Below are 24136 nucleotides of genomic sequence, written 5' to 3' on the forward strand. Positions count from 1 at the left end.
GGGATCTGTTGCTTTGTGCCTCCTCCACAGTTGATTTAAAGTAGTTTCAGCAGTGCAGGATTTATTCATCGGGGAGATACTTTCTGTCATTGTGTCCACAGCTTGTTGCTTCATTAGAAACCTTGAAGCTTCTGTAAGAGGAATTGATTGAGGTGTTGAAGTTCAGTGCTCCTGGGTACAAAACTTAGACAGACTATCTGTGAGCTGCAGACCTTCAAATAGCTGTCCTGGGGACTCCTCGGCAGTGAATCAATAGGCAGTTAATTTCAGGCCACACTCAGATGCTTCACCGGTGGCTCATGTGTGGGCTCTAACATGAAGAGCAGACAGGTAAGGAAAAAGATTTCTATCACAGCTCTTAGATGTTCATTAAAATGGAAAGTGGTTATTTAAAAAGTGTAATTCATTAGCAAACAAACAGATTAGATTCTGTAAATTCAGATTAGATTAGGTTTTATTAGATTTGATCAGATAAGATTAGGTAAGGTAAGATTAATTGATCCTCTGAGGGAAATTTAGCCATTACAGCAACAAGTAATTGTTGTGGATCTCGCTTTGGGGGAAAGGAATTACAGGCTATTTCTGCTGCACTATAAAAAGTGGAATTGAAGTCCACAGAGAACAAATGGCCTTTGCAGCAGGTCTTATTTCTCTGCCAGTAAGATAAAGTTTGATAACAGAGCCCTTACACACTGTGAAAGGGTCTGGGTTAGACTAATCCTGCCCACGACAGACTTATGACCCCTGGGCCTGAGAGAGAAACTGGAATGTCCCCGAGCAGCTGGTCATCTATCCCGGCTCAGCTTCACTCCTCTCTTGTGGGAATGAACCAGGACGCAGTGTGAGGTGTGTTCGGGTAACACAACCCGGGCCAAAGAGGATGCTTAATTTCTCTAAGGGAGGGGCACAGAGTAACCTACACGAACACTTGGTGTCTCCAAAGAGATGCAAACAAAACATTGATGCTGACAGCTTCTGGGATGCAGTTGTCTGGATTGATATCCTCTGATGTTAAAGTGTAATTTTCAAAGGTTTAGAGGACAAAGGATGTTTGAGTTCAGGCAAGTGTGATTTGGGGTTATTAGAAAGTTAGAGGACACAGAGTCAGGCTGCTGTCCTTTTTTAAAACCTTTGTTAATATTTCATAAACTGTCCAGTACAGCACTGCAATTTTTAAATCTATGATAGACAAATCACAAAATGCAATAACTGATTTTGATCCTTTGCAGGCTTTTCATCCTGGAGTCTTTGTAACTAAAGCCTCTCTGCTTTCTAATCTGGATAGCGTATCATTGACATGTCTTGTTGACTTCCAGCTACAGTCAAAATGGTGTAGATACTTGAAGAAGCTCGGCTCATATGGAGCTTTCACAACGTTGTAATTAATGTAGTCAGATTTCAAGGAGCTACCAATGAAGGTCAGAACAGTGTTTATCATTTTTGTAAGAAAAAGTGAGATTGCCATCTTGTTTTGGCCTTTCTCTTGCTACAAGTTGATATGTTTACATTTGAATAACATCAAGCACCTTGTATTAAACTGAGATCATGAAGTGTTGGAGTCATCTGAAAAGAAGAATATCTGTTTTTGTTTTCATATGTGCATTTGATCCAACAGAAGCTAAGAGAAACAAGTCTCAGACTTAGGCTGACCTCTGTGGTAAACCAGTGTTTTATGAAGGTTAAAGATGTCAGAAGAAACAAGCTGAAGCTTAGCCCCTTGGTATTTATGTGGTGTGGATACAGGGCGAAGACCTGAAGAGTCCCCTACATGGATTCTGCTTGAGGACTTTCTTGTATGCTGTTTTACTGTCTTTGTATTCCTGTGTGCACTCTTCGCTCCTCATATCTCTTCTTGTTCCTAAAAATCACCACTCAATCTGTGCCAACTTTGAGACATCGTACTAGTTTTCAGTTTTTTTTTCCTCAATAGCAAGAGGGAGTGGGTACCAGCAGGAGTGTTAGCAAACAGCTTTCAAACTGGATGAGCAATTAAAGATAATATTTCTCTCTAAGAACTCAATGTGTTGATTAATATCACTTTAAGCTTTTAAAATTTTAGTGACCATGTGGGCATTAATCCCTGACTACTCTTCACAAACAGTCTGATGGCTGTTTACACAAAGGAGCACCCAAGATGCCGTCTGCTGCTTCTCCTGGGAGGAGGCGGAGGCTTAAGGTGCTCTAAAGTTGCATCAGCCTTCTATCAACAGGGTGGTGGAGACTGACAAACTGCCTTAATGGTGCAGAGGGGGCACTAATGTATTGCAGCTGTGAAAATGGATGATGCATTAAGGCTCCTCTTATAAACTGAGATAAAACCCAAACACATTTGAGTAGTGAGAAATGTCAGAGGTTTGCTGTAAATCTTAAATGTACCTGAATGAATTCACTCTGCACTCTCTTTAGTTTGAGCTCGGAAAAACTTTAATTTCATCACCTTTTTATTTTCTTCAATATTCTGCTCTTTTGCCAACTAATCTTATGAAAAGACCAAAACCAACAATGAATTGATCCTACATCTAACAGCCCATTCCTCTGTGCCAAAAGCAACCATTCATATCCAAAAACAATTAAGACCCCATAAAACCGTACTGGACAGCATTGTTCTGCAAAACAATGAGTATAAACACTATAGTCTATTTTGACTCAGCCTCACATAAGCTGCTCTGCCTTAATTAATACTCATTAGAAGACAAAATGTGTACTAACCCCCCTAAAATAGATCTCAGTAAATATCCTCATAATTAGATAATGTTTAATGAAACAAAAGACTCAGTGCACAGTGACTGTTACACATTTCTTAACCTACTTTAAAAATTAAACATTTATTTCTGACCCATTTTTTGACCTAAAACATTTCTATCTTCAGTAGAACTGAATGATCTCGCAGCTGACTGACACAGAAGAAGAATAGGGAGAAGTATTGAGACACAGACTGTTTTTATTCAATGATGAATAGATACATGTTTACTAAAACATGTCAGCCTTGTCCTTTAAGCTATCATTGCGCAGTACAGCCTCAACAAGGTTATACTGAAATTGTGCGCCCTTCTGATTTGCCCATTGGTTTCTGCTCTCTCCTCAGTGATCCCAGATGTGGCCGGTGATCACAGACACCATCATCATCATCATCGTTATCCACCTGCAGAGGACTCCAAATTGGGGGGTGAATCCAGGAGTCATGGACTGACAGGAGCCATCTGGGCCTTGATATTGCCATGTTTACACATGCTGCTGGCCTTGTAACAGCTGCCCTTTTAGCAGCAAGAAACTTTCAAGACTTGATATCAAGCCCATTAATCCAGAGATGAAAAGGACCAGAGGATGGAGGGGGCTCTAACATTAAATGGAGCTGCACTTTCAAACAGTGCAGGACACGGCAGGAGCCAGTGATTGTGTGGAAATTACACTGTGGCTTTAACAAGACGTTCAGCTTTGCAAATACTATTTTTTATCCTTAACCAGGCATTCCTGAACACTAATAATGACTTATTTATAACAGCTAATGTCAAAATTTAGTAAAGTTGTAAAAAAATTGGTATTAATTTAATTTTATTTCTAATAATATATACAGACTGAAAATGTATACAAGCATTAAAATATATGTTGTATGCACAGTACAAGCTGTACTTTTTTAATAAGGTTTTAAAATGCTGTGAAAAGAGTCAAATTTTGTAGAGATACTTTGGTTGTTAGAGGTAAAATTGAAGAGAACACATCCTTCACAGTCCTTACAGGGTTATTTCTTTTACAGACTGACTTTAAATCTGTCTGCTATTTCTAAATCACTGTTGGAATCACTTCTATAATCAGATCCATTTTTCTGCAGATGTTATTTGTGCCAAAAGTGCTTCGGATTCTGTCTGAGTTTAACGTGTACAACTATACAATAGTACACCTGCTATTTTTCCAGAACAAAACAATAATATGTCTCAATACACTCCGTTAACAAGGACAAAAAATAATTGGAGACATCTGCCTCCCCTAACTTGTAATAGCTGCCATGCTGTCCAGAGTCCATTCAATTAGTATGTTTCAATTTAAAAATTGACCTGTAATGCTGCTGCTGTGAGGAATTGTGAAAGGAGAGGAGTAGGCAGGTGGAAGTGGGGGCCAAGTGAGAAAAGTCATATTCTTTTCTTCTTTAGAAATGGATTAATTTCCGCAGGAGTCCATTATCATCTTTCAAACTCTATCCCGCTCTGCCTCCACAGGCCTGGACGGAGCTGATAGCTCCTGGAAACACTGGTGAGGACACAGCGAGTTGCTTCTACCTGACTACATAGTGCTGGTGTGTTGCTGGCAGGTTTCTGGGCACAGAAAAGGGAAAGGATTTGCTTCACATATGCTGTGCTTGTTTTTTTTTTTTTTCAATACCTGACTAAAGCCAAAGACCTGATTCTTTGGCTCCACTGTGATGCGGAACTGCTTGTCAGAGTAAAAATAATCCTCTTCTCACAGGCTGAAATATGACCAAAAAAGCACTTTTATCTTCAAATTATTTGCATAAAACCACAGATATGAATAAAAACATGAAAGCTACACTGTAAATACACGACAGAGTAAAATAATCAATCAGGGCACCAAAAAAGCTTTTTGTTTTCAGGCCAAAGGTACAAATTCCTCAGGCGCTGTGTGTGATCACAATCTCTCTGATCATATTTAAAAGCTTGTGACCTTCCTCACTCTAAAGCATGCATGGTAATTCTTGTCATTAGTCATTTTCACCTTTAATATACTAGGATCAGCTTTTATCGTGATACACACCCAAGGCTCTTCAAGCATCTGAAGCACCTGAGTAGCTCTGAGCTTTTTCACCTTAAGTTTCAAGGTTTAAGAGTGATAACTTTGAGATTAATCATACTTATCATTTATTACTGCACTCTCAATTTCAATGACCTGCATGTAAAGCTTCTGAGATGAGATTTTTTTTAACCAGCAATGCTCAACAACCTTAGAGCTGTTGAACTACCAATAAGTCACAACTGCCTCCGCAGAGCAATTATATCACAGGGTGGCCCATTTAAAGCCAGTGCTGCTGTCATTTAAATAAACGTGTTAATGACACTATTACATAATGTGTTCAGTCTTTAACTAGATAACAGGTACAGAGACAAAGATGCCTCGAGGCCAAATGTAGATGTCGGGTTATTCTCCTGTGCTTATAGGAAAGACTTTAATTTGGTCTCTTATGAGGTTATTATCGCTACATATTGAGACAGTTTTCCTGAGGAGGAAAGAAAAAAAGGCCAGATGTTAACGATGCTGATGTAGGTGCACCCACATCCAGACAGGCTACATGCTAAATGAATTGCAGTGTCTCAGAATAGCTCTCACATGTCTTCACAGCAAGTGAATTGTTTATCAGAAAAGATGACATGTCTGTTAAACATGCAAATCTTTTTTAACCTGGACTGTTTTTCTTGTGATGTCTTCCAAGAAAAGCTACTTCTATGACAACCCCCCCCTTTTTTTCTCACTGTTTAATTTCGACGTTGCTTACATTGCTGGCTCTGTCTGTGTCTCTGTGATGCTGTCCTCACCAAAGCAATTGCTGAGATCTTAGAACTCAATTGCATTGCTGAAAAGGTCAGACACTGCAGAAAAAAGAACGGAAAAGACAAACCTAGGCAGTCAAACAATTGGAAAGTTGTTTTTATAACTGAAGTCAGGAAAATGTGTTTGAAAGAGGAGTGAATGCAAAAAGTTAAGTATTAAAACTGATTGCTTGTTGTTTAAAATCTGAATAGACTCATTCTGCTTAATTACTGTGCCAACAAGTTGCAACAACATCAAAATTGCAATTTTCAGGTAAAAAGGTATTTAAGGTCAAGTAATGGAATTACAGATTGCAATATCATCCTGTTTCACCTTAAATAAGCTGTTGGTGTGTCAAATTAGATCTGTTTTCAGCATTACTTTAAAGTTAGTATATTGCAGCTCTTACAACAAAGGCTGAAAAAGGAAACACATTGGTTGTTTTTTTGTATTGGTCATTAATAATTCATGAAATAAATAATTGCAAAAAGGTTGAACTTTGGCTGTCATATGATAAATTATTAAAAAGCAATTAAACATTAATTCTTGAAATTAATGAGGTTTAATCAGTTTCATTGCATATTTAAAATTCCAGCATCTAAGTCCATATTAGCAATAAGGGCAGTCTTACCAATGCTATAATTTAGGAGTCAAGTACATATAATGAAAATGGACTGTATGATGTCAACATTTAAAATGTATTCTTTCGATAAATGCTGCTGCACTGGTGTGGTCTGAAGACAGCTTCAGAGTGTTTCATCCAGGCTCTTCTGACGGAGTTGCCATCAGTCTGATTACCTGGATCTTTCACTTGTAGATGGTGGCCCAAACATACTTTCTTGGCTGATATTTTAAAATCATTGTGACGCCAACTGAGCCGACTGGGAAATGTTGGTTTCCTAAAGTCAAATGTGCCATTTGAAACCACAGACCTGTTCTCATTATCCATTACAGTGCCAGCAGGAAGCAGGAGGATTCTGTGGTGGCATCACTACGGTTTTACTGGAAGAGCCAAAATAGTGTAGGTTAAACAATCTTTATGTATATAATTAATTTAGGACCTTGTGTTAACAGTGACAGGCCTAAATTCAACTTAAGTTTTCTAGCCATATCTTGAGGCTTTCTTCATGGTCTATTCTCCTCCTTGCTTCCACAGTAATGCTCTCCTTGTGTTCCCAGACCTCCCAAAAGGTGTGGCCCATGATTATTTTGTAGCTTGAGAATTATTTCACTGTTTTTTCACTGAAAACCTGCATCTTGAAAGTAAAGTTAAACTTTTAAAGTCAAAAATAGAATAATCAATCAGAAATGATGTATATTTACATTTTGTCCACTCTTTAATATATATATATTAGATGACATGTTATTGATTTTCTAATAAAATAAAGACTACACAGTGATTCCTTGGCATGTCTGGTCATCTTTTTTTCAGTTTCAATTGAAGGACTTTCTTGGGTGCAAGAATCTTTTAGTGAGATATTGCTTTTTGTTCTTTCAGAAGTTCCACCAGCATGCTCTGAGTTCCTCACACTGTCATCCTGTGCCTTCAGTTCACGCCAGAGATCGCACCCTTTGTTCACTCTAACTAAAGGTGAGAGTAGGAGCAGCTCTGTTCTCACAGCCATCAATGAGCTGACAGTCAGTCACTCTGGTGAGAAAGACACCTGAAGTCCTTCACTTTGAGCCGCTGCCACTTTACCTTCAGTGATGCCTGCCTTTGAGAGGGATAAAGAGTGAGACTCTTGGTATGTCAAACTCTCAAAGGGCATATCTATTTATTTAACCTTACAATCAAGGGCTCAATGATACTGCATTAAAATATGGCTTTGAGTGTATGAAGTATCCAAGTGATTCTAATCATAACTAGACCTTTTCCCATACTTTTAATGCTTCATATACATTTGTTGTCATGAGCTAAAATCTCATGAAATAAATTAACAAACTGAATGTTCAGAACTGAAAAACATTAGATAGATTATAAAAGACTTGGGACATTTAAGTCTTACAGTTTTTCTTAGTTGCTTTGGTTCATTTCTCAGATTAGAATTGGAATTCTCAAAATTACCTTTTTAATCTTCATACCATTGTGTCACTTGTGCCCATCAAAAAGGCAGTTTCTCATTTCTTTGACCAAGTTGCAAATGCTTTGGGACATCCTTGTAAATTATAATGTATGATTCTCTACTGTTTTTTTTACATGCAAAAAGGTTGAACAGATTATTGTGATATGTCAACGATTTCCCATACATTCTATCAGACTTTTTCTAAATCACTCTGGGTTGGTAGATTGCTCCCTGGTCAATCTTAGTCCTGAAATAGCTCAAAGGTGCATCTCATGAAATATCAACTGGCAAGTATGTCTGTGTACTGTCCTCTGTTCACACAGTGGCAACAAATTTCCTGTAAAAGGGCAATGAAGATGTATCACACTTGTAGACCAAATGTCCCAAGCTTACAATGGCTGAGGTTGGTTGAAGGATGCAGCCAAAAGTTGGAAGAACAGCAGTGTCTTCAATCAATCAGACTTTTTGTGGACAGAGAAGTTATTTGTTGTGATATGGATGTGAATTTGTGGCCAAACATACATGAACATTACGAGCTGTAGGAAGACTGTACTGCACTGTAATTGTCAGAGCACTGAATAGTTTTCCCTGAAGACACTGTCGTATGTTCACATTTCTACTTTTGTTTTTTGTTTTTTCTTTGTGCTATGCAGTGCCTTCTTCTCCTTTATTTATCACAATGATGTGGTCAGTCAACAAATTACAGCACAACCAGTGAAAGTGTAAATGTGAATTTAGTTCAGTCTCTTGTAATCAATCTCCCACTTACACAAACATGTAACTTACAATTTACAATAACTGTCATCAAAACTTCGGCATAGTTTACATCAGAACATCCATCCAAAGTACCCTGTCATATTGACAACATGACTAAGCAATTTGACTGTCCTATCCATACATAATGAGGGCTGGTCATTCTGATGGCACTGACGTTCACTGACACAGGTATTTACTTTTGAAAGAGTTTTGGAAAAGAGACTTGGAAAAGAGACTAGCTTTTGCAGAAAATCCATGGTTTTCTGCTATTTGTACAAACTGTTTTGAGAAAAGCATGTACTGTTTTGCAAATGCAGAGGACGATTTGAGAAATATACAAAAGCAACTGAGAAAAACTGTAATCAAAATTATTTTTTATCTGCATGCAGATACGGATGCTGTTGCTCACTTGAGTGTCAAGGTTTCATGCAGTGATTATTATTATCATTTTTTTTAATGTTGACCAAAGATGGGGAGAGATGTAAAAATTAATTGCAAGCTGATGGATAAAGAGCAAATCCTGCAATCCCCAGGAACAGTAAAATATAATTCAGCCAAAACTAACACAAGATGCATCGAAAACTTCATTTTGTTGTTTCATCATTAAGTTTAGTGTGTGCTTTGGTGATTTGCAGAAGTGCAGTGTCATTGTTTATCAACTTAATTCTTTACATTAGACATACTGTCTAAGCCCTGCAACTTGTGGTATGGTGTGCCCCAGGGCTCTGTTTTGGGACTGCTCTTGTTTTTGATGTATGTTCTTCCTCTCAGCAAGTTAATTAAGCAGTGTCATGATGTTTCCTATCACTTATTTGCCGATGACCTTCAGCTGTACTGCTCATTTAAAACATCTGAAACTCACAAAGTGAGCTCCTAATTCAACTGTTTAACAAAAGTTAAACAGTGGCTAAGTGATAACAGTCTCGAACTGAATGCTGACAAAATGGAAACACGTATTGTTGCCCCAGACAGTGCAATTCCCAGCATTAAACAGCACTTAAGCGATTTGAGCCTTTCAGCCAAAACTAAGCTGAGGAATCTAGGGGTAATTTTTGATGAGGCCATGTCACTAGAGCACCACTCAAGGCAGTTAGTTAAAAACTGCTTTTTTCAGCTGTGTAATATTGCTAAGCTCAGGTCCATGGTGTCTAAACAGGAGCTTGAGATGATCATTCATGCCTTTGTGTCCTTGCGTTTAGACTACTGCAACAGTCTCTTTACCTGCCTGAACAAGAAAGCCTTGGCTCGTCTGCAGTCAGTCCAAAATGCAGCTGCAAGGCTCTTGACAAGCACCAGCAGGAGAGCTCACATCACACCAGTACTCAAGTCTCTCCACTGGCTTCCAGTTGCCTACTGTTTTCAATTTTAAATTTTAGTGCTAACTTTCCGAGCCCTACATAGATAGGCCCCTTTTCACATTGTGGATTTAATTAAGCTCTATAGCTCAGCCCGAAGCCTGAGGTCGTCTGGGCAATACTTGTTGATGGTTCCACGAACCTGCTTTAAACTCGGGGTGACGGATCCTTTGAAATGTTGCTCCTCTAGGAATGGACTTGAACTTTCCCAGGATCTGCGCCCCCTGGACTCAGTGGACAACTTCAAAAAGCCCTTGAAGACATATTTATTTAGGTGAGCATTCGCGTCCTAACACATCCAGTGGTGGCACTGATTAGGCACTGTGATTTTAGATGTGTTGTTTTATGTTTTGGTTGTACTATGTTTTTAAGTATGTTGCTTTTAAGTTTGTTGTTTTATGGTTAGTTGTACTATGTTTTTCTACTGGGAAGCCCTTTGTGACTTGTGTCTGTGAACAGTGCTATACAAATTAAGTTTACTTACTTACTTACTTATGACTTTATTTTACACATTTTGATTACTTTTTTCTTTTAGAAAAACTAAAAAGTCATATTTTGTTTGTGTGGAAAAGAGTGCTGAACCAGAACATTTGGCTGAAAAAATCCACTACATAAAACCAGTAAGGAAGTTTCAGGGCAAATATTATATAGAAATATCTGCAGAATAATAAAGGAGTTGAAGTTAAGTTTAACAGATTGAAAAGGTTTACCAAAAGCTTTCTAAAGCTCTTTTTGTTCACCAATCTATCACTAGGTATCTCATTGTCAAATACTAAAATATATGTTTATTTCAAATCCTTGAACTAAAACATGTTGACAATCAAAACGCGTTCAATCGTTTTATCATCACATACAGGTGCTCACACTAAAGTTATTCTCTACAGAGAGTGTGCCTTTAGCTGTTTTCATTACTGGTAATTGGGGGTTTGGAAACATGGACGGTAATGACAGACTTCCCACAGAGAGACAGAAATGGATGGTGAGTTTAATGAACTCCTCATTTTAAAAAGAAGTGAAGACATTTTTGGAGTGGTATTTTTTTAATAGCAGCCTTTGTAAAAGTTTCTTTGAGAAGGACTTTGTCCAATTACAACTCTTTCGGTGTCTTCAGAATGACTCAGAGGTAAAGCCTCAGTTAGTGTGAACCGTTGTCTTTGGGCTCTTTTATCTCTGCACAGTGAAGAACAGCTCCTGGGACCTTCTAAGGAGAATAGTGCTGAGCGCTGCTCAAACATATACAGAGATTAATTTCATATTCCCATCGAGGTTTCTGTTTCACTCAAAATTATTACTGTGACCTTGACAAGTGCTAGCGTTTAGCCTCAACTTAGATGAGGGCTTTAATCATCAGAGTGCAGATGCAGACAGGGCTTTGTATCATTCTTAAAGTTGTTCATAGTAAAGCCGGTGTTTTCAGAAGCTTAGCTCTGCACACAGGACGTGACTTTCAATGAGTCAAGGAGCTCAATTGTTTTGAAATATGAGTGAGGTCTCTTTTTTTTAAACTCGGGCAGGCTTATTTCTGTGATTACATTTCATTTACTGAACACGTTGTTCGCAGTCTGACATGCCTTTTTATTCTTAATGTTTTAACATTACTAATAGCGTGTTTTAGCTCATTATATTTATTAAATTAATTTATTTATTAAATTATTTGTGTCTTTTGAAAATTATGTACTTATTATGCTCCCCATGCTTTCCAAAGTCACCAGTATGATGTTTTCTTTTGCTGCTTTTTTTTTTACAGACTGAAATACCTCAGTAGTTATCTTACATTATGCTGTTAAACTCACACAAACATTCACGGTCTGTAGATGAAATCAAAACATTGGCAATCCGCTGACGTTTTATAAATCACCATATGCAGCTCAAACTCGTGTCAAAATAGCTGTGAAATGAATCACCAAAATCTTGTAGGGACATTTAGGGTCCTTTAAGAATGAATGGAACTGACTCCAGTCAATCCCTGACCTTTATTTTAGGAGGAACTGCTGCCGTTATCAGTGAAAACTTTACAACAACATGGTGAATTTACATAAAAAAGGCTCTGAGATTCATGTATCCTTCACAATTTTGAATAGGATTTATACTCCTTGGGTTATGAATTTGTGATATTGTCAGATACTAATGCTTTTGGCTGCACTCTTGCCAATGATCGTGTTCTCGAATACTTAAAAGCTTCAGCTCTACTGAAAATGAAGAAAGCATAATTTTTGCTTTCTAAAACACTGGAATAAGATGATAAATGAGAAACTGACAAAAAAAGGGATCATTATCAAGACAAATCATTTCTATGTCAATATTTATCGCTATAGTTGCTACCCCAGGGAGGGAGTTGATTCACAGCATAATGTAGAAACAGCCTGTTTGCTTAACTTACAGCAAAGTTTGATGGTGAGAGACAGAAAGGTAACAGCTTTATTCAGGAATACCATCACTGAAGGGATGGGACATTATCACTTTGTCCACAAGCAGCAACAAAATCACACCAATTAAAAGTTCCTCAGTGGAGTTATATGAAGCCACTGTCACTGCCGTTTGCACTGTTTATTCAAGAATGTTAAAAAAAACACTGATAGGAAATAATTCAAAACTATTACGTCTGCTGTCACACTTTACCCCCCAAGAATAAGCATTTCTTTCTTTTCTGTTTCTAATGAAGATGTAAATTACATGTGTAAGTTTGAACCTGAGCCTCATTTCCTCCCAGTATTCAGGTGGCTTATAAGTCTGAGGCTTATGTTGCAAAGTAGAGCTCTCTAACATAAACCAAACACCCATTTGTGAGTCTGTGAATCGGTGCAATTATAGCACATAGAGTTATAACCAAAGAAGGGAAGAGTGGCTCAGATGCCAACAGGTCCAGCTCAGGTCAAGTGCAGATATTGACCCTCTCAGTGATAAAATACAGAGACATTACGGAAAATCACAGGTATATTTTACAGAACATTCACAGCTTGGATCCAACAGAGAGGTTAAGAACCTGCATTTATTCATGACTGCGCTGTATCATTTCTATTATTCATATATTTCATTTTTCATTTTCAGACAGAAAGAGAACAGTCGGTGTCATGAGTGCCAAACTGAGCCTCCCTGCGGCCCCACAGGTACTTTTAACATGTCTTGATGTGTGTTTTCAGACATTAATGGCAAACTGAAGACATAGCACAATGGGACACACACACACAGGCACACACACCACCTGGAGAGAGCAGCTTGTGCTTTCTCACTCTCTTGTTTTCTGTGTTTGAGCCTTTTTTTCCCTCTGAGAATGGAGTAAACAGTCCCATCAATATAGTGTTTTCCCGCTGTCTAGCCACCCACTGCTTCCAGATTATCAGACAGGACTACAGCACAGGTTTCACGATAAATCCTCTCATCCCTTCCCTCCCTGGCTTTCCTCTCCACTCATCTTCTCTTTTTATCACTCTGACTTTTCTCCACACTTTTTTGCAACTTACTTTTATACTAAGGTGAATTTAAGTTTCATCACACAAGCTTTTAACTATTTTATCTGTAGTTTTTACTTTTTCCTCTTCACACACATATGCCTTTAGCCCATAAGTAGGGAATGCATATTCCTTTAATATGCAGAAATTATATAAAGAGCTTGTATAGAAATATTCCTTTGCCTTATGTTGTATATCGGTTGAATTTCACTTGCAGCATGAACAGTCATAGGTGCCTGCCATTTGACCTGAAATCTAAATTTGGCAGGCTTGCGGGACTATTCGCCTGAAGTGTTGGATTTGTACTGTGTGAGCCAGGAGCTGGGATCAGGTGTGAGGATAAGTGACCATAAATGAGCTTGAAATATCTGTGCAGGAGCCTCAAATTTATGAAAATGTGATGTGATGTACTGCTGCGATGACAAGTGAACCCGCTGTTCGGTAAAAGAGGAATCTGGGACATTTAAGGGGGAGGAGAAACAGCAGCAGATAACAGAAAGGCACAGAACTAAAAGAAATATATCACATTTGTTTTAAATCAAAAAGGATCACAAGACTGGACATGCATGCAGTTCAAATAAACCCCAAAACATGTAGAAAGAGACAAATAGGGTTGTTCTCCCTCATGTGCGAAAGAACAAGACTATTTTTCTTCTCCTTTCATACACTGTAGGAACAAGTAGAGGTGCCAAACTTGGAGCCTGGAGTGAGGACTGTGGTTGTCTTAATCTGTGATGTCTATACCCCCATGTCTCCAGGAAGGTCAGCTAACCACTCAAAGTATGCAGTCATAACTGAGACTGGACTTTGAACATGGTGAATCAACCAGAAATACTTTCTCTCATCTCTGAAATGTTTAACATCAAATACAGCAGAAACTTACTGGTGGAGCAGGTGCATGTCCAGGAGGGCGACATGTCCCCTCTGTGAAATCTGACAGGCTGCTTCTCTGGGCACACCCCAAATCCTTAAACTAAGGTCAGTACTGCATTGTGTCAAACTCAACTGCTGGGACTGTGTTGCATCAGACCAAAAAGAGCTTTCTTTGAACTAAAAAGTAGTGCACTTCCTTTTTTAGTGCTTAAAATTGTAAAACAATGAGTGCGTTTACATGAAGTCAGTAACCCTTTACATTCAGAATACTAGCAATAACCCGGTTGCACAGGAGCCATGTAAACACCAATAACCCTTCTGAAAAAATGAAATATGCTCATATTCTGGTTTTTAAAATCCTGAAAAACATTCCTGGGTTACTCCTTTTCATTCATTCATTCATTTTCTGAACCACTTATCCTGTTCAGGGTCGCGGGTGGCTGGAGCCTATCCCAGCTGTCAGTGGGCGAGAGGCGGGGTACACCCCGGACTGGTTGCCAGTCAATCACAGGGCTGACACAGACAGACAGACAACCTTTTACACGCGCACTCACACCTATGGAGAATTTACAGTGACCAATTAACCTGATGAGCATGTTTTAGGACTGTGGGAGGAAGCCAGAGTACCCGGAAAGGACCCACGCATGCAAAGACCATGCAAACTCCACACAGAAAGACCCACCGGCCAAGCTGGGAATCGAATCGGTGACTTTCTTGCTGTGAGTCTACAGCGCTAACCGCGCAGCCCTGGTTACTCCTTTCTAACCTGAATATTTGTTCATGAATACGCCTATCCGGATATCAAAAGGGAAAATTAATGTGTGTTCTATGCATGTTCTGTCTGAAAAGAATGTTGGTCTTTTGAGTAGAGGAAGTCCATCGTTCTGCTGCTGCTGTTGTTGCTATGGATACAGCAGGACAAAGTGGAGATGACGTGCATTGATGACGTTCTCTCTGCGTCAAAATGTTGTCCGTACATCGCTGTTTCGATGGGTGTACCATGTAAAAAGGAATTACTTGGATTGTTCACACATGTACATGGGTTATACTGAATGTTTCAGAAACTGGAATATTGACCTTAACCTGAATATTGTCTGCATGGGAGCACAGCCAATGTCTTGCTACTGAGACAAGTCCTCTGGGGAGGGATCAGTCACACAAAATTCTGCTCACAGTCACACATTAAAAAGCAAAACTTTTCATGGCAGTTGTACTTTCAAATTTGTGAATTTAGAAAACAATCTTTTTGAATCCTCAAAGAACTAAGCTGAAAAAATCTAAGATCATCTTTCTAGATTGTAGCATCTGTGTGATACTTAAATGCCAGTAGCTAAGGTACACAAGATTAGTGGAGACTGAATAATGAGTTATTAATGCTACTTCATGTGAGCATACATCCTGTATGCAACATCTGCATAAGTAACTTCCCCACCAGAGCCACCCAAGTCAAAGAAGTCTGGATACATCCCTGGAGGAGGAGATGTGATTAACCTTCCCTACTGTTGACAGCTGACTGCTTAAAATTCAAACTTGATGCATAGACTCAAGTTATTCAAATAAGCTTTAGGCACATTTCATTGAATGCATTTTTGTCCTGATTAGTTTTAAGCTTTAGATTATATCCACTCAACAGCAATTGTATTAGGATCTTCCTTCTAAACACCATGATAATTTGTTAACAATGACATAAACAGAACAAAAACCTCACGTTTAAGAATATGGAACCAGAGAATAATTAACACTTTTGTTTGATTAATTAAAAAATAGCTGCACGTTAGTTTTCTTCAAATCCTCTAATCATCTAAGCACTAATTCTAATATTGATTTTATCCAAATAACAGCCAAGACATTGCTATCTTCACTTTTTAATTATAGTTTGCTGGAAGAGTTCAATTTTTCCTCTGACCTACTTATCAGAATCCCACAAGCATGGCTGCCACTGCTAACCCCATCTCAGTGTCCACTGACCCATTTGCCAGACAAGTAAATCTGTGTAATTTCACATTTTCACATCATATAAGTCATGCTGAAATATCTTACAGATATTCCTCCTCTGCTGCACAGATAAACCATCTCTCCAATCTCACTCACCCCCCTGGCTTTTGGGCGTAAGCTGGGTGTGCCGCCCAACAGCCCTTGCTGATTGAGGCCCGACACATCCCCTTTCTGCATTCAGGCCTAACCTGCTGCCACTTCCATTTCTGACACATGCAGATCCATTATTCATGCTTCTTAATCAGTCAGTGAAGCAGCAGCTTATACTCCTGAGATAGTCTGTAGTTCATGGTTTTGGCTGACAGTTAGAATGTGACGATAGCGCTGCATACAAAAGCAAACATGATAAGCAATGACTGTGTGACAGGCTGTGGCAAGGATGCGGTGTTTTTGTCTGCAAGGATGATTTTAACAGGAACATTTTAGTAAAGGTGCAAATAAGCACAGCGTACTCATAAAAAGATCAGTGCACACATGGAGAAAGTGACAGAAGAGTACAAATATTAGTCAGAACATTAAGAAGACCTGAAAATAAGCGGGGTACAAAGACTGACTGAATGCTTCTTCTCCATGGTGCTAAGGCAAATTTATCCAGTAACAATGAAGTTTAAGGAATCTGATCCCAATAGACAGTTTCACATCATGAATACATTTTTTACATTTTACAGTGTCATTTGTCCAGACAGCCTCCTTTAAAAGAACAGGATTTAAATTGTAGTCTACATTTTTTTACAGGAACAACATTCAGTTAGATCCTGCCTTTTTCTTGCTGATTGAATTACTTTAACATCAGACTTAACCAAACAGACCCCATGAATAACTTAGAATAACTTATCAGAATAGTAACTTTGTATTAAGTTAGAGGGCTCTAATTTCGTAGACCAGGTGCAAGCGCAGACGCACCTGCCCTGTGCCGGCCTTTGGCGTGCGGACAGGGTGTGACCGGCGCACTTTGCAAGTTTCCTGCAGTGCCAAGAGAGGCGCAGAGAGGCGCAGAGAGGCGTGCATCCACGCCTTCCTCCACGCTAATGGCAGAGAGGGAGGAGGAAAGCCATGAGTGGGTTTAACACAACCGAGCGCTGTTTTCACCAATCAAATGAGCGTCTCTCCTCGCCTTTAAATGCGCTGCGGCTGAGGCGCAGCGTCTGATTGGTCTGACTGATCCCCACTACTGCGGAAAGTGTGCTGGAAAGACCCGGTAGTGGAGACGGTCAGAGCCGCTGTCCCTGCAGCAGGAGAATGGACAGCGGGGCGCATCGGAGGACACAAAGCACATCCCCGTGTGGGCCAGCTCCCAGGACAGATGTAATCTGTTCCTTTGTCATTAATAGGAGTACAAAATGAAGAGACAGTAACACAGCTGGCTTATCCATTCAGAATACTTTTGATCCACCTGTACTCCTGGTTTGTCATCGCCAAGCAGAGCCTTTGGTGATACACTGTATACTCTCCTGGTGTCTCCGCCTCATCCTCCTCACAATAATGTACTCCATCTTTTTAGATCATGTTAAAAATAAAGACTAAAACAGAGAAATATGGGAAATCACGGGTAAATCCTGAGTGACAAACATTTATTTTGTCTCTTTTTACTTCGTCTTTTCTCTACCTCTTTTCTTTGAATTAAATGAAATGAGAGAACCAGATATATACTCAGTATCAGATGTTAAGGCTGTTTATTGTTTAATTGTAAGATGTGCATCAAACTTCCAGCTGCCGTCAGGTTAACTTTCCATTATGACAAACGGCGGCGAGCTTTCAGCGCACTTTCTGCACTATTTTAGGGACAAAATTGTCACTGCGCCAACATGAATCTGCGACACCTCCGCCTGGTGCTTCTTCACACCTATCTCTGCGCAGACGGTCCACCAAATTGGCAGCGCATGGCGGTGCGCCGCACAAAATTAACACTGCGCGGGGTGCGCCAGGCTTGTGCCCCCTGCGCTGCGCCACGAAATTAGAGCCCAGAGTATTCATCATTCTGACTGAGCTTAATTGAGCTGAGTTTAGAACTTGTAAGCCTTAAATAAGCCCTTTTTCAAAATAAAAATCTGACTCATCATGGCTCATCAAGTGACTTTATTCTATCATTATATTGAAGCGTTCAAATGCTCAGTCCCTTTTATTTCTATCTCTTTGAAAGTCATTCAGACCTGTTCTTCTCCAATCAGTCATACTTTTTTTTGTGGACTGCAGTTAGTTTTGATTAATCACTTTTCAATTAATAGCGCGTTGAAGTGACAGAATCAAAGTCTCTCTGGGCTGAACATGTCATGAATCCAAAACTCAACTTCTCTTGTTAAATTTTTTTTTAAAACATCACACCTCTGCAAAATGATTTGCTGTCCAAAGCTGTCTGGGATACCAAGCACTGATTATTTTGCCATCATCATGCATCGAACAGTGCTACACTGTAGAGTAAAGAAACCTTGAAAGGAGCTAGTTTGACAAAACGACACCCTAGTTTAGTTTGTGAGCCTGTGAGTTTAGGTTAGACCCTACACAGACCCTAGCGATATAGAGTTGTGGATTGTGTCACAAATTTACAGATTGCTGCATATATTTATAGATGCTACATTACAAACTGTGGCAAAAGGCACATTTAAACAGTTTATTTAGAGGCTGTCTTGGATGTCTCTGTTGCCTTATGTGTAATTTCTGCCTTTAAAGTCAAAACAGTTTTACTTTGGCAGTTAGCGACCAAACATGCTTTTACAATTTGGTCTTCATATTAAAAGATCTGTTTACATTCATGTTCCTGCATATTTATAGATCTGTAAACATGTTTGGGAATCTGTGTATGCATTTATGGGCCTCTAGTGTTTATTTGAAGAATTATCTGCATCTGCATTTGTTCATTTATTTATTTTGCAATAATATTTGCTGAATACATCAGATCAACAAGTGACTTTGTTAATTAACATTTAAGTCCTGGGTATTTTTTTTCTGTTTTTGAAATACAAGGTAGACATTGAATTATTAACAGGAGGGCTATTATTTCTTAAACAGAGTGATAGTATGAGCATCTACTGTATAATAATGAAAACCGTCATTGCAGTCACTTCTGAAGTTCTGTATTCCAATCATTTCTTAATTTATCAAAAAAAAAAAAAAAGTACAACGTACAACAGTTGAACACTGGTTGTAAATATTTTCTTGGGGAAACAAATATCGTCTGCTTTTGGAGCTGAAGCTTTTTACTTGAGTCTTGTCAGCTGGATAAAAGCAAGCTGTACCTGTTGGTATTGGAGCCTTGTGCCCCTTTCATGCAGGAACCTGTGTCTCTTTTTTCTCTAAGTGCAGATCAGTGTGGTGACAGGCCCAACATCCTCTGCATTGGCTCACTCGATTCCTCTGTTGCTCAAGTCAAGTGGTGGGTCAAAACGGATAAGACCGTTTTCTTTCTCTTCTCTGATGCATGCTAATACGCAGCCTGTCAGTGCCGAGGTGGCAAAGCCCTCAGGGAGGGTTTTGCACTGAACTATTTCTTGTCTGTAGAAAGATCAGGGAGGGTAATCTCTGTCTCTGCTATCCAGGACTGTTCTGCTGTGTAATTCACTCTTTATCCTAAATCCAGGGAGAGAAAGACAGCAGTGAGACAGACGGAGGGAGATAGAGGGAGAGTTTATCTGAATAAAATGTATTTGCAAAAGAAACATGATTGGGAAAGGGGTTAGAGTAATGGCGAGGGATACTTCAGAGACAGCTAAGAGGAAATAGATTTTCTAAAAGTGTCCTCTAACAGCAATTAATCCAACACAACAGCACATAACCAAACTTAACTTGAAGTTGTCAAATCTGAGTTACGGGCTGCAAATGAACCTGTCTAAACAATAAACACTGCAGACCAAGGCCAGATCAATATCATGAGAACAAAAGCAGTGTGATGGTGTATTGAACCTGATGTGGTGGTTCTGAGCTGAGGTGTAAACACAAAGAGAGTGGGTGGGAAAACACCAGCAGCTCCTTTTATTTGTTGGAGAATGAAGCACAAAAAAGAAAAAGGGAACCAAACAGAAAACTTTTTTTAATGAATCCCAATCCTGATAATGATACGTGAGATTCACTTTGAAACTTATTTATGTCTTATTGCACCACACTGGGTTAAATCCATTTAATTGCTCAACCCTTGTGGGAGTGAAAATTGAAAACCGAGGTTTAATTTCATAGGTTTCTATTTTCAAGGGATTTTGCGCCGTCTCCAAAGCCCTCGCACTATTACTTGTCATGTAAAAAGCAATTACAATCAGTGCGTGGATGAAATGTGTCATCAGAGAATCCATTAACAATGTCCTCAGACCTTAATATTTACAGTCACCACCCTACTTTCAGAGGCACCACTGAGTTTTATGAGTTTTGAAGGACAGTTAAAAGGCATCAGTCTCATTGTCAGATCTGTTTTTTTTCCAGAGCCTTTTTGTTGGTCTATTCCAGGCAGTCATGTTTTTAAAAGCTTTTGTTGCAGTGCTCTTGTCTTACATTAAATTATACAAGTGTTCCTGTTCTATGTGACACTGAGTAAAGCTTTTTTACTCCTACATTACTTGAGTGCAATAAAAAAATGAAACATTTGACTATAATTGATGGTTTTCTCTTTTTTTTTTCTTTGTTATAAAGAGTCAATTACCAGCACAGCTGAATTCAACATGCTCTGGCCTATAAACTGTCTGACAGGGCCATCTCGGCCCTGTCAGACAGTTTGCTTAAAGCTTGATGTAATGACTGATTTCACCCTTATATGTGAGTCCCATTAAAGCCAGCTAACAGCCTGTTAGCTTGCCTGCCAACATTTCATAAGCAGTCAAAATAGCATGGTGTGCTTCTCAAGGCCAGATCTCAAAGATAATTCTCCATGCCTTTGTTAGTATCTTCTAGCTAAGGTAAGCTAATGATCAACTAATGGCAGGATATATCTTACCATTACCACCATGGTTCTCTTATAACTGTAGAAAAAAACAAACAAACAAAAAAACAAACAAAAAAAACATTTCTTAATCTCTGTAACCCCTGTTTCACAAATTCTAGGACAGATCCGACTACTTATACCAGCTGCTCATCATCTCCCACTCCTCGCCATCCTTGGAGATCTGGTTAGCATGATGCTTTGGGGATGGAAACAGGAACTATAACAATGTCATGGCGTCACTAAGATATGTGTATCAGGCCTCTTTTAAAGGTAATTTTAATTCACATTCTGCACAAGCACAGACAACAGAGTAACTATAAATACAATTATCTGATGAGGGTTAGGGAGTAAATGTTTATAGTTCATATATCAAGGGATAAGGTTAACATTGAAATTGTTAACCAATTTTTCTCAAAACAAATCCAATATTGAGCAAGAAAGTTACCATAAATACGATTTTGAAAGTCCGCTACACTGTAAATTCATTAAGTTAATACACTGCATTAACAGGGTTGGGAGTAACACTGGCTGCCTTTTCATAAATTACATGTACTTAATCAAAAACAGAAAAGGTGTTCTTTGAAACAAAAAGCCCAGTTGTTGTTTCATCTTTTTCTTTATCAAGCCATAAATATTATGATATAATCCATCTGATCTGTCTGTGTTCAGAAAAGAAAAAAACATGTTGGTTTCCAAATAATAAAATAATGTTTAAAAAAATCAAGTGCTGTTGGGTCAAATTAGAGGACAAACATGAAATTGCTTGTTTTTCTGCCACAGGTTACATGTAAAGTCTGCTCTCCCTTCAAAAATGATGAAAATTTGTTTAACCTGTGAGAACTGTGCTTTTCATTTCCCCTGCCTCCATGTTAAGATATAAAGCTTACAGTGTATGAAGTTGTGGTTAAGCGCTGCACGGATAACTGGTTGGAGCTCAGGATAAGGTTGGATGCAGGTTAAGGGGTGGGTAAAAACATATCGACAAAGGAACAGAGTTTGAGACAGAACCTGCAAATCCCTCACCCCTCTGAGGAGACATGACTCAGTCTGAGAGCACCTCCTTTAAAATCACCAGAATGAGGGATAAAACACTCAGTGTGCTTAATTCTTATGTTAATTTCACTGCATCAGAACTGATTTATTTTCACTTGACATGGAAAAAACAATCAGGAAATTAGAAGAGTTAATAATAAATGAATTATCTTTCATTTAAATTCATTTGCAAACACTTATCAGATCATTTCTGCTGGCTTCAAAAGTCCTGCTTCTAACAATCCTGGAGGTATTCAGCCACAGAAAACAACAATCATTGAGATTCATAGAGTTATTCCGCTGTTGAGGAATTTATTCAAATTTTCTTCATTCAGAGATAAAAAAATGGTTTCAATTATTCTTTCTAACTGTTCCAGCAGATCAGATGTTGCTGCTGTAGTTACATCACACGTACTGTATTCCTCCAGCTCTACAGTGAGGCTGAATTAATTCCTCTAATAGTCACGGGGGTTTTGCTTGCAGCGATCCCAAATTATAAAGCGTATCCCGCATAGAAAAGCTCAGCTCTGTCTTTCAGATCCATAAACTCCTCTTCCAGGACTTGGCCTTTTCACACTGTCTTTTCATAATTGAAGCACATAAATAATAGTTCAGACAGAAGGAAAAGTCATAATGAATAATTCTGCTTCAGATGTGAAGATGTTTCGTCTTGTCCCCCTTGCTGTTGTCATGTGAGAATGAATAAATGGATGTTTTGGGAGAGCTGCAGAGACGTGTTTTCTGTCTGTGCGAGATGTTCTGCTGCCTTCTCTGAGTGACAACACGACACAGAGCCAAGTTTGACGTCTGATAGATTACAGGTAGCTGCAAATACATTAATGTCAACGTTGCCTGACAGAGCTTGACACTTCCTGTTTTTTTTTTTGTTTTTTTTGCCTGTTTCTTTCTCACCTTCATTTTTGGTGCAGGGGATGTCTTCACCTTGTGCAGGAGGCATCTGTACTCTGCCACGAAATCTTTGACACATGCATGTTAAAACAATTACACTATTAGACATGTCTATCATCTGTCTTTATGCACACATGCAGGGATCAAAGTGACCCATTTGTCAAAGTGTTAATGTAGTGCTATAAATGATTTAATGAAATATTTTTGTTGCCATTGATGACAAATTCTGTGTCTTACAGCGCCTCTTTTTATTCATTTACTGAACTAAGTCTCCAAAAATAACTCCACAGATTTTTTTTGGAAGACTTCTTAAAGTTCAGAGTGTCTGCTCAAGAGTGTATCTCTGGGTCGATCAGGTAAGAGCAGACACAAAGAGCAGACAGACACAACGCAGACGAGCGGGGCGGAGGGTTTTAATTCAGATTATGCAAATCTGTCTGAATCAGAACCTTCATGAAAGTTTAAGCACAGAGGCTTGTGTCGATGCTATGATTACTACTTTAATCTCATTCAGATTGTGCTTTTTTGAGTTAATAAAGAAAAGTGCCTGCGTGATAGACAACCTACCCTTCATACCCATACATTTACTGTACATGTCACCAGGGAGGAGTTCTTAACTAGATGTTCAACTGACTGAAACTAAAACTGATGTCTCCTTATGCCTTAAAGAAGCCATTTCTGTGAGGGTGATCATTTCTGTGTGGTTATTTTTTTATGTCTGCAACCACCTACAGGGGCTGAGTGATTACCTGAGACTCAACAAGTGATTAATCTAAAGCTAATATCTGAATCACATGTTCCACAGCAGACTCAGGAACTATGATATTGTTATGATATGATATTGCTGATGCAATTTTTGCCAAGAGGAACCAATTACACAAGTGTATGACATAATTAGTTAAGCTCCCTTTGTCCAAAGGGATTACCAAAAGTTCCTTACCGGAGCTTTAACTTAGCAAAGTTTTATCTCTTTTATAGCAGTTCTGATCACTCACACAAAAATCTCTTTTATAGCATTCTGATTAAAATGCTTTTTTATGCACTGTTATTTTTCAGGTTACTTTAAGGAGGAGGTATTTTCCTTCCCACATTTAAATCATGGATATAAAGAACAATGCTAGAACACCATACTTAAAGGGTGCAGTTTTTAAAACTGATACATAAATTGCTCAAAATGGTCCATTTTAAATAACAAGATCATTACAAAAGGAATTTCCCCTCAAACATAGTTCATAACATGTTGGAGAGGTGGGCCTCAAACAC

The 24136-nt window shown here is 38.8% G+C and overlaps 1 protein-coding gene and 1 long non-coding RNA gene across 2 annotated transcripts in view; both read left to right on the top strand.

The window, feature by feature from the left end:
- gpc5a (glypican 5a) overlaps nt 1-6920 on the top strand; it is a 131505-nt gene extending 124585 nt beyond the window's left edge. Inside the window, exon 9 of the mRNA XM_074667099.1 lies at nt 3086-6920. Coding sequence (XP_074523200.1) covers nt 3086-3246 — 161 coding nt within the window. The 3' untranslated portion in view covers nt 3247-6920. The remainder of the gene's footprint in view (nt 1-3085) is intronic.
- A 2990-nt stretch (nt 6921-9910) lies between these two features.
- LOC141788222 (uncharacterized) lies at nt 9911-13902 on the top strand. The gene is made up of 3 exons (XR_012598119.1): nt 9911-9986; nt 12761-12819; nt 13835-13902. It is a non-coding gene; the product is annotated as an uncharacterized LOC141788222 (long non-coding RNA).
- Nucleotides 13903-24136: the final 10234 nt, after the last annotated feature.

This window comes from Halichoeres trimaculatus, unplaced genomic scaffold (assembly GCF_033239565.1).
Source record: "Halichoeres trimaculatus isolate MK-OKI-2021-1 unplaced genomic scaffold, fHalTri1.1 fHalTri1_scaffold_3, whole genome shotgun sequence".
NCBI classification, from domain to species: Eukaryota; Metazoa; Chordata; class Actinopteri; order Labriformes; family Labridae; genus Halichoeres; species Halichoeres trimaculatus.